The sequence below is a fragment of the Juglans microcarpa x Juglans regia genome, chromosome 4D (assembly GCF_004785595.1).
Source record: "Juglans microcarpa x Juglans regia isolate MS1-56 chromosome 4D, Jm3101_v1.0, whole genome shotgun sequence".
Lineage (NCBI taxonomy): Eukaryota > Viridiplantae > Streptophyta > Magnoliopsida > Fagales > Juglandaceae > Juglans > Juglans microcarpa x Juglans regia.
Window position 1 is genome coordinate 29455253 of NC_054600.1, and position 12066 is coordinate 29467318.

Below are 12066 nucleotides of genomic sequence, written 5' to 3' on the forward strand. Positions count from 1 at the left end.
AAAGCATCCAAACGGCCTAATATAATTAATGGATAAATATAGATAAAAATTACTGTTGGGAACAATTATTTTACACGTATGATGTAGTATCATCTAAACTATACATCTCTTAAGTCTAAAATAAAAAAAATAAATAATTAAAAATAACTATATAATGAATGTAAAGTATATATTTTTACAATAACTTCTCTTTAATACTATTCATAATTAATTTCTTAATTATTGTTATTCTCTTTTATCTTTTATAGGTAGGTACACGGCCAGGCCAGAGGTAAATCGTACTGATTTACTTGTTCGTCCTAATTGTCAGTACCGTGACAGTACTCGTATTCCTTCCTTGCAAGAGTTGGAAACTTCGAACATGTTTATTGAGCTGATCTCAGGCTGAGCATTGAAATCCCAATAATAGACCCTCAGAGCTAGAGGCCAGCTGGGAGCTTTATCTTTTACAACTGCATGCTTGCATGATTTGATCTACTGTCTTGTCCTTATTTTCTCTCGTCAATTACCAAGCCTTAATTGTTACTATCCTCTCTACGAATTCTTCTTCATCCACACGACATAACTGATCAGTAGTACTACTTCATGTGCTGGTATGAGGACATGATGTCATATATAACTTCTTCATCCAGATTTTATAGTTGCTTATTTAGTTAGGAGATAGAAAGCTAGCAGCTTGGCTGGCCGACAATCGACATAACATACACAATTTATAACCACAGACAGCTGGTTGATGCACATGATTCGGTAGCAGCCCGGCATGAAAATGCATTAATATATAGAAGTTGATATTATATTATATTGATGTGGTTGTGGTGTGTCTCATGGCTGCGCTAGTACCGCGTGCACACGATCACCCATGTCTGTCACGCCCGCACAAGCGAGACCGGGAGGAATAAGAAAGGTCAAGTTAACGATGCTGATCATCTTGATGTGACACTCTTCTGTATGTCTCACCAAATACGCTGCACCTTCTTCACGCATTTAATTCTTATATGTCTTACGTAAGAAAATCTATATCCAAATTTTGGAATCATCTTTTAAAATTTTTACTTGCTATATATCTAACTTAATGATTCATTATATAATCTTATATATATATATATTTATTAGTTTATTCCAATATTTTGTAGATCAGAGTATACTCATTCATACTCGTGGATGACAGAAAATGACTAGAATAATAAAAACTGACTAGCGAGATTTGTAAAATAAGCTTATAAATTTGATTAGTTTTCCGAAATATTTGGAGCTCATGATCAGCATTTAATTGGAGCTCATCATAGGATCGATCGATGGAGTAGTATTACTAGTTAATTAGTATATTATATTTTTATATATATATATATATATATATATATATATATATTTGAAGATCATGATCAGTTAATATGTGAAAATCTTGATGATCATTTCAGTTTTGTAAGAATTCTCAATATATCGACTCCCAAATGTTATCGCGCGAGTTTAAGGAGGAATGATTCTTATGATCTAAATACTTCATGCTGCCTTGGAAATGGAAAGAAAATCTCATTAAATCTTATAAAGTAGTAAGGCTAGCTAGCTAGCTACTGCAATATATCTATATTATATTATTCCTCGATCTACTTAATTTCATGGCATTCTTCTTCCCTTGTTGTTCATTTGGTCACCTACCCTGAAGGAAAAATCCCAAGTTAGTTTCCACATAATTATATATAACTCATCTGGTTAAATTACAATCATCTGCATGATGGAATATAATTTGACGTTCTTATAAATTTTCAACGTGAAGTCGCGGGTTGATGTAATGTTTTTTATTAGGTGAGATTAATTAACTGATTTATGTTGTTGATGCTTACTGCATATACCAAAATAATGTTCTGTACGTATATCTCATTCACACACACACACATACATATATATCTGCATAATGCATTATAGTAATGTTACTCTTAATTATCTTGTATCATTTTAACATACTGATGGACTCATATCGCGACTAATTAATGTGGCCTATTTTAAATTATTTAATAATTTATACAAAAACTCCTTTTAAATGTGTCATATTAATTGATGTGATTGCATATGATGATAAAATTAAAGATGAAGAATATATGTCATTTCTTTAGTAATTTAATATATAGGTGTGTGTGAATTAAAATATTGGTCCAAGCTGGAAATCAACAGCCCTAATCAGCTTGCTTTACTTTCGAGACTAAAATTTAAAATTTTAAAAATTTTGAAAATCCTTCGTCTCATCAATATAATTTTTTTAAATTTTCATATAAAATAAAATAAATAATTTAATTTTTTTAAATATTAAAATAAAAATAATATTAAAAAAATATTTTTTAAAAATATTTTATTTAATTTTTTAATTTTAATTTTAATTCGTCTCATTCCATCGCATCTAATTTCATGATTCTGGATTAAGGAAGAAAGACAAGAAGAAAAACCCTGACTCCTAATCTGGCATGCTAAATTTTGGAATTTTTTATATAAAGTTTGTGCCACACCTTTTCAAAGGACAAATAAAATCGTTGTTCCGGATATTAAAGCTAGAATACCGGAAACCATGTCCATCTTCCAGCTTTTCTAATAGTAGTACTCCTCCCCGGCCCCTCCCTTCCTCCTACCAGCTGATTCTTTCTTATATATCATTTTTGGATTTGTAGAGATCGAGGGAAGCTTTTGCATCAAGCTCAAAGCATTGCCAAGATTATAACATGGGGAGAGCTCCTTGCTGTGACAAAGCAAACGTCAAAAAAGGCCCATGGTCACCAGAGGAAGATGACAAACTCAAGTCGTATATAGAGAAGAATGGCACCGGGGGTAACTGGATCGCTTTACCCCAAAAGATCGGTACTTGATGCTCGTTTTCCTCTATACTATTTTCCTAATTTTCCTAATTGCTAGAATCAAAATCTAATTCAACTGCAGTGATCTAGCTTGTTTACATCTCACGCCATATTTAAACTAGCTGTTGCATGTACGTTAATCGATATCAGGCCTTAAGAGGTGCGGAAAGAGTTGCCGCCTTAGGTGGTTGAACTACCTCCGCCCAAATATCAAGCACGGAGGTTTTTCAGAAGAGGAAGAGAAGATAATTTGCAGCCTCTTTATCAGCATCGGAAGCAGGTAATTTTTATCGTCGTCTATACCATATATAACAATTTAGGTGGAAGAGAGATTATCATCTTCAATTCTATATTTTCAGCGCCTTAATTTGTGTTTACTGTGTTTACTCTATAAACTTTTTTTGTTAATTTGCACGAACAGGTGGTCTATTATTGCTGCACAGTTACCCGGAAGAACGGATAATGATATAAAGAATTACTGGAACACAAGGCTGAAGAAGAAGCTTCTTGGCAAGCAGAGAAAAGAACAACAGGCTCGTAGATCAGGTAGCAGCCTAAAGCAGGAAATGAAGAGAGGGGGTGGGAATTCCATGGTTCCTGATAACAATAACCAAAACCCTTACTGGCCAGAGCTGCCTGTGCTGGCACCCATACCATACTCAAACCAAGGACCTCGTTTTAACGACCATGCTTCTATCAGAAAATTACTTATCAAACTTGGAGGAAGATTTTCTGAGGTTGATCTGCCAATCCATCAGGGGACAAGTACTCTTCAATTCACAAATGATATTTCCGCCACTGAACAAATATATCAGGCTGTGAATATGCCCAGTACTACTTCTCCCATATATACACTAAACGGCAATGGCAATCAATTTGCACAAGCCCAGTCCTATTTTGATGGGGCAGAATTAAACGCGCTGCAAGGACAAAGCAGTTTTCCAGCAGAGCTCGAGGAAATCGTATACAACAATCCACAGGGAGTAGATGGGCTAGAATTCTTATGTGGGGATGACATGGTCGATAATAAAATTGGCACTAGCAGTACTTCTGGTGGAAGTAACGTTTGGGGGGAGACGAGGACTCTGGTTTATCCTCCAGTACTACTAGCTTCCAACTATGAAGGTATGCAACAAGGGACACTACATGAATGTGCTTTTGAAGAGTTGAGGTACCCTCATGAAAATTAAGCTTCTGTACATGGTAAGATGTCTAGCAATATATAATAGGAAAGTGGTGTTGGATTCTCAGAGAAAACCCTAATAAACTCAATTGCCATATGTTGCTTTTTGTATGCTTGTGGATCTATATCCATGGTGACTATAATTTGTCTACTATATTGTGCGCGATAAGCTCTTTTTTACTGTATTTTTCAGTCTAATTAAGTTTCCCTGTTAGTACTGAATAAGGGGGGATTTGCAGCTTCTGCTCTATAATTCATCGGCATTAATTGGGGTTAAATTTAGAGCTCGCACTTTTTTTAAAAAAAAACGGAGACATGATTGGGTTTGTTGTTATTGCTGGTTTAAATAAATACTTGTTGGAAAATCATACAAGCAATTGTCTATGCAGTATTCTTGTAGATAACATAAATGCGCATAGCTAGAGAAAACCCCAAGAAAATATACTGTATGATCTATAGATGATCTGATTGCACGCCTCTGGCATTTCGGGCGCCAGATGCTAATTAAGCTTCAAGTTTTTTAACTTTCTATGATATGGGCCATATGGCTGCATTAATTCATAACACATATATGCATGCATGGCTAAGACATTAACAAAACACGAGAGAAAGTCTACATCCTCATTCCTAGGTGATCATGCATGATCTTCGAGAATTAAGTTGATCATTTGGCTTAATTTAGTGATATTCGAGATCTTGTAATCCTACAAGCCACCGAGTAGTTCCGCCCTACATTAGGCGCGGCAGTATTACTGTCTGAGGGCCGATAGGTAGAGTCATTGAGTGCTGGTATAAATTAACTCTGAAACGCAGTACTCTGATGGAAACGAATGAAGAGCACAATAAAACAAAAGAGGCATACGACAACAACACAGTTCGATCCGAGTGCATGTGGGTTGGTTTGATCATCAAGACAGCTTCCTCAGATTTATTGTCGTTCAAAGCTGCCATTGATATATAGTGTGTTTTAGGAATAGAACTGGATGATCAGTTTTAAGTGTGTACGTGGGCGTGCGCGCCGCTATATATTGCTCCGAAAATAAAGGAGTGTAAGTATATTTTATTCAATCAGATCAAGCATTTGCACATTAATGCATATATATATATATATATATGTATGTATGCATATGCATCATGAGAATTTTACCGAAACGGTATCATGCTGCATGATTTATATATCCTAGTAGTATTTGACTAATTGCAAATATAATAGGGGCTTGAGAGAGAGTTTGCACAGGCAGAATTTAAACGGTTGTAAGTATGATCTAGAAGATCATATATATATAGAGAGAACAAAACAAAAAATAAAATATCAGAAAAGTTTCACACGACGTGATCTTCGATCATCTTGCATATAGGCGATCGAGTCTTCTTATAATTGCGCGCAGACGTTTCAATATCCAAGCTCTCGGATTTGATATATTCCTCGATCGTTCATCAAGCTGGCCGAGTGAGATATGAAAAAGGCGACCAAACCTAGCTAGCTAGCTATCGATCAGTACATGATACAGGTCATATATATATATATATATATATATATATATATATATATATATATTTCTCGAATTAATAAGCAATTTTGAGTGTGAAACTTAATTAAGTGCCATGCATATATATCAAAATAAATGCTTGAAACTGATTGCTACCTAACATGAATCGAACGATCTTTATGATCTAACTATCAATCATGTCAACTGATCAGTTGCATATATATATGCATTTGATTATAATTAATTAGGGTTTCTTCATCACATTTTCAATCAACATGATCAAGAATAACAGATCTTTATGATCTGATGATCTTTTGATTCTCTCTGATCATGATCGACATTCAAATTTACCAGCAAAAAAAGAATTATTAGTACGTACTTACGACGGTGCCACAATTAATTTGCCGCTAAATAGATGGTCAAAATCGAATTTGATATTGCAGTTCCTATGCCACCAGTACAATATTTATTGCTAGAAGCCCAGCTAGCCAACTTAATTACTGATAGTGTTGCTGGAGCACAACTTGCTATATATATATATTTGCGCGCCTAGGGTTTAAACATTATGGCCGCGGGGATCGATTGAGCAGGCCGTAAGTTTTCCCATATTTTGTCATTTCTTTTTCGTAAAGTATGATATTCTATACAAATTTCATTTGATCGCACGTACATACCATTAATTAATTTGATCATATATAAGGAACAAGCCCATCTTCATGATCTTCTTGTTCTTCTTCTTTTCGAATGTATCTTTTGTAGGTTAGGTTTTTATAGATCTGTGAATCATGTGTTATATTAACTTCCGTGTGAGACTTGACCTTTTTTCGTCAAATGATTTAAAAACATTCGAGGACAATAGGAAAAGCATCAGTACTTGTATGATCCTGGCCTGGCCTGCAAGGCCGGCCGTTCTTCATCATATCATACAAGTTGATCAGATGATATGATCGATGGAGAAGATCAAAAGTCGATCAAGTTGATGGAGCAGATAAATTAAGATTCTAATTTACAAAACCCAAATGATGTCGATCGAGCTTGTTTTTGCGACTAAATTGGTTGCTGAATAATTAGCTTTTGATCATGAGGATCGAATTAATTAAGGTCAAAGCAGATATATATATATATATATATATATATAAATAAATTATCGTACATGGACTCATCGATCCTGGCATGGTCTTGCTAGCTAACTGTAGTGTGTATATATATATATATATATGCTAAATCAAAAGATGTCGTTTTGTGTTGACTATAAGCTGGCATCATTGTTAATTTGGTAAGCTATGATCATGATTTGTTAGAATTTGTTGACACAGTTTGAAAATAGATCAAGATGTTTTTTGTCCTTTTCAAGTGATTCAAAAGGTGGGGTCTCATTAGCTAAGCCTAGCTAGCTAATTCCAAGTTCAAGTTATAAGAGCAGAACCTACAATAAATAACGGTACCAGAATATATAATTGGCATGTTGCTGTTCCTCACATACTTGCATGCGGAAGTTTCATGTGCATGCATGTCATCATGTGTTGAGTAGTTAATTTTTAAAATAAGATCGAGAATGATTAATTCCAACCGAAGCAGAAATACATCTGCATGATGTGCATGCAGTACCCATTAATTGCACTCGGGCATGCAATATTTAAGTGTAGCTTAGCTAGGTAACAAATTAACTTTGAAGTTGTTATACCTAAAGAAGAAGATCAACAAAAAAAGGAGAGAGAGAGAGAGAGAGAGAGAGGAAATAATCACTAGCTAGGACGCATATATATATATATACACATATGTATGTGTGTATACATATAATTAGTTGTTGGGCTCTGAGACTTGATCTTGGTATGAAATATTAAAGGGACTTGTACTTTTACCATAACATGAATTATTCATATTTGGCATTTTCCCAAATCTTTTTCTGAACACCAAAAATTAAAAATAAATAAAAAATGTCACCATGATATTATATATTTGAAGGACGGAGGTAGCTAGGCAACTGCATGATATATAATTAGCTCTTGATAATTGTGTCTCTGATCTTACATATATAGATGCCCCAAATAAAAAGAAAAAAAAGAAAGATGTCCTCTAAATCTAGCTAGCTCACATGATATATTAGAAGAACAAAATTGTATGCTATTTTTCATTCTGAATATTATTATATATCATGACTCACATGATTTGTACACGCTAGCTAGCTCCAGCAAATGAAGGAGACAGTTCTAATTAGGTTATAATTAATTGATCTGTGATCAATAACTATCACAATTACATAATTAACAAATAAAAAAAGGTACCTCGTGTTCTCCAGTTCGTAGGTCATTATGACTAATTTTCACCCTGTAAAGTAAGGAATATCCCTCTCGAAGAAGAAGCAGAGCACAAAAGGCTATCAAGAAAGAACCAAAGATAATTGGTGATCAAGGCACTATATATATATATATATATATAGATATATATACACACACACACACACACACACACACACATATATATATATATATATATATTAACAGTTTCTCTTTGAAACGGCAGATCCTATAACGTAAGTTTAGTAGAAGCCAATAAGGAGATGAATATCAGCTAAGCACACAACTCATTTCTGGACCGCATCGTACCATAGCAAAATTCAAATCCAAGACCCTTGGCAACCAGTGTATTCTTTCCTCCTTAGAACCATCAACCCACTTCATCCATATTCAAACGTACGCCGTACAACCTCCGTGTGTCGGTGGAGGAGCTCCAGGCGAGACCGACGCAACCCGCCATAATCGCATGTTAGGCCTCCAGACCACGTTCAATATCAATACTTTCATCGATATCTTGCGAACTGCAAACCACATGGTATGTGGTAGTGTAAAAATCTGTCTTTTATCCATTATCGTTTGAAATAGTGAATTTCGGTTTATTAATTTATGGGGTTTCCATTATTGTTTGTGTTGTATTAATTTTTTTGGGCTAGTGAATGCGGTTTGAGATAGTGAATGTCAGTTTATCCATTCTTGTTTGTGTTGTATTAATTTCTTGGGGTAGAGAATGTCGGTTTATTACTAGATGTTTAGAAACAAATTAATTTCTTGGGGTATTTTTTTAGATGATTTAATTTTGGGAATCTCCTGATAATTCCAAAAGGACATCCATATATATAGATTCTAAAAGTTAAAAGCATGCATAGAGCTTTAATTTTGGGAAAAGAATGAAGAATGTAGACTTAATTTTAATGAAAAAAAAATTATTACAAGGGCCTTTCTATTTGTTTTTTTTTAAATAGTAGATAGAGCTGGTGGTGTTTGATAGTCAATATTACCCTTTCTAATTTTAATGAATTGTTTTGGTCGTATTATTTTTTATTGATTGCATTGTTTTATGTTGGGATACAAGATCTTATGTCAAGCTCGGATAGTGATGAAGTTGAGATACTAACGAGTAGAAATTGTCCACAAGTTGAAAATGAAAGTATTGATGCTGAAATCATGGAAGAGCAATATGATTTAAATGTGGGAGATGGAATGAATGTACGAGATGGAATGAATATGGAAGATCATGCAGATCAAGTGAATTTGGAAGACGGAGTGAATGTGGGAGATGGAGATGGTGATGGAGATAGAGTGAATGTGGAAGATGGAGATGGAGTCAATTTCCACTTCCACTAGTGGACTTTTTGAACCGTTCGTTGGGAAGAAATTTGATGAGGTAGAAGACACCCAAGCATTTTACAAGAGGTTTTACAATGAAGATCAACCATACTTGATTATCAAAGAAATGTAAAGAAATGCATCTTCATATACAAAATGTAATACAAAAGACAAATGTAATACATTTAGTCTTTCATTACGTTTAAAAATTGTCTAAATACATTCCAAAAGTACTTCTTTGGAGAACTACAAAATGTAATTACTAACGGGCTAATAACCGTTCGGATACAAAATAAGTACAACACAAACTACAACAATACAAAGCTATGACAATAATAAAGCTTTTAATGTTCCATTGTACTTCTTTTTCATAACTTTAAATTTTGCTTCTTTAGCCATTACACGTTCTTGATTGATCCTGTCATTCTTTTAGCCATAAAGCTTACCAAAATAGTATTAGTGTTGTATGGATTTGGTTGGTACATATCATCAGGTCTGCAAATATTGAAAATCACAGAATAAAAATTTTGGAAGCATAGAAGCTACATATAATTGTTGTGTTGTACCAGTACTTAAGAGGAAAATCTAATATTGGCAGACAATCTTGGGCCAACTGCAAGCAGAATGTAGGCTAACAAATGATTGATTAGTGGCCTCAGAATATAATATATATGTGTGTGTGTGTGTGTGTGTATAGTGTATATATATATATATATAGGTGTGCTAGAAAACCAAGTATTAAATATAGTTAGAGGTGGTTAGGAACAAAAACTTATGCTAATTTTAGCACCTATCTATTTACATATATGACCAAGGCTCAATAATTGATAGGCTAACGTAAATGCTTAAAAGGGGGAGAAAGAAACAATAAACTCTATGCATATGTGAATATGAACCCAAACAATAAACACTGTTAGTAACTGCCAGCTTAACCAATGAACTTGATTGGTAGCTACGAATTAGTCTATTAATGTTGGGTAACATTAAGCTTTTAATGGAGAAGAAACTTAATCAATGTATAAATGACATCATTGAAGGCTAGCAATTGAGCACATGATGTTTGGAAAGCTCCTGGGACTTTCCCTATGGAACTACATGTAAACCTCGGCACAGTCATTAAATCATGGTAAATAATCTGAAAAACAAATTGATCAATAATTCTAAACTGAATTCTCTTACTATCTAAGTTGTTAATTTGTTATCATTTTATGTAGCTAGTTAATTTTCTGCATAAAGGACCTTAATTCAGACATTTCTTTAGAAAGAAAAAACAGAAAAAAGACATAATTTCTTAGATGGTGGCAAATGACAACATACCAAAATGCACAGAATTTGGTGTAGTCTATTTGACAATGTAGTAAAAACTGACCTATGTTCTAGCCCCCGTGTCCAAGCAAATATTGAGGCAATGAGAGGAGTTTGTTTGAATGTGATTTTAACTTGTGGCTCTATGAAACCTTTCATCAAACAACTTTCATGCGTCTCTCATTTCCATTATTGCAGCTATCATTCGCAATTCCACTAAATCCTTATTACATCACAATACTCACAGAATCAATTACAACAAGTTTCTATCAAAATCATAAACACAGTTTCAAACAAACAAGAACAAATTCTTGAACTGTAAATTAGTTTTTCAAACAAAGTTTCTACGACCCACTACCATTAGTTTTACAACAGCTGCCATTAGTTTTTGAACTGGAAATTCCACAACTCGCAACTACAGTGACTTACGGTGAAGAGGGGAGAGAGAGAGAGAGAGAGAGGGTGACTTATAGACATGGAGGAGGGATCGCGTGGATAGGAATTCGAGAAAGAGAGTGGGTTTCGGTCGACGAAGATTCCGAGATCAACAGTGGGGAATGAAGTCTACAGTGGCCCCTACTCCTCGAAGGCTTTCTTGGGGGAGAGAGAGAGAGAGGGAGGGAAGGAACACTGTAGTCGTACAAAAGAGGGAATTTTTTTTTTTCAAATCCTATGCAGTGCGGTCTACCTGTATTTTCATGTGGCTTCTATGTGGCATATGCTCATTTAACTCCGTTGATGAAAGAATAGAAGATGTTCCTGTGGAAAGGTTTTCCCATATATTAATCCGTCAACTTGGGTGACAATAATAAGCACCAAAAAACATCCGTAATTTTCTTGTAGTTGGTCTCTTTCTCGATAAAAAATCATATTCTCGCTCTCTACACAACCGCCCTTCCCAAAAAACTTAGCCTAGACGAGGGGGTTGGAGCTTTGGCTCTTCCTTCCCTCCTCCCTCTTCTCTCTAGTTTTTCTTTTATTTTTCTGGTTTTTTTTTTTTTTTGTTCACAGTAGGGCAAAATGCAAATCTGTTGTTCTCTGGAGCCAAGCGATCACCACACGCCCCACTGAAAGATTTTCAAGGCGCCGATCCTTCAGACGGATGAAAAATCTCATCAAACGGAGCAGCGCCTGAGTCACACTCGTGGCCTAAAGTGCACGCGTGACATCCACGCGCCACTGCAATGGGAGCTCTATCTCCGTCATGCGCTGCCTTTTTGGGACCAACGTCTTTGGTTTCTTCAGACCTGACATTCCGTCGTATTTTCAGGGTGGCGTGTCTCTCACGTGCCACCACAGTCTCGGTGTTTGCATTTTTTATTTCCTCTAAAATTGAAAATGCGGATCTACATCTTTACAAATTGTAATTCGCTATTTCTCTATGTATCTTTTATATTTTCTGTTATTTCCTTTATCTTAGATTAAAAAAAAAATATAGTCTCTTAGATTTTTGTCCATAGAGAGTGTCATCTACTTCGTAGCCTTGCAGCTTTCTCTTGTCACGAATAAGACAAGGGATAATTCCATTTCTTGGGAATGTAATATACATAATTTATATAGTTTGTATGTTGTTTGGTTGTATTTCAATTTTATTTTTTTATACAAAGTATACGTATGCAGCATCA

General features: G+C 34.8%; 1 protein-coding gene and 1 long non-coding RNA gene across 2 annotated transcripts; one reads left to right on the forward strand and one right to left on the reverse strand.

The window, feature by feature from the left end:
- Positions 1–2475: 2475 nt before the first annotated feature.
- Positions 2476–4208, forward strand: LOC121258998 (transcription factor RAX3-like). Its single transcript, XM_041160467.1, has 3 exons — positions 2476–2844; positions 2991–3120; positions 3262–4208. Exons 1-3 carry the CDS (start codon positions 2709–2711, stop codon positions 4028–4030), a joined length of 1035 nt encoding a protein of 344 aa, XP_041016401.1. The 5' UTR covers positions 2476–2708; the 3' UTR covers positions 4031–4208.
- Positions 4209–9505: 5297 nt separating this feature from the next.
- On the reverse strand, positions 9506–10641 carry LOC121258999. The gene is made up of 2 exons (XR_005939496.1): positions 10506–10641; positions 9506–9631 (listed from the first exon to the last, which is right to left on the reverse strand). It is a non-coding gene; the product is annotated as an uncharacterized LOC121258999 (long non-coding RNA).
- Positions 10642–12066: the final 1425 nt, after the last annotated feature.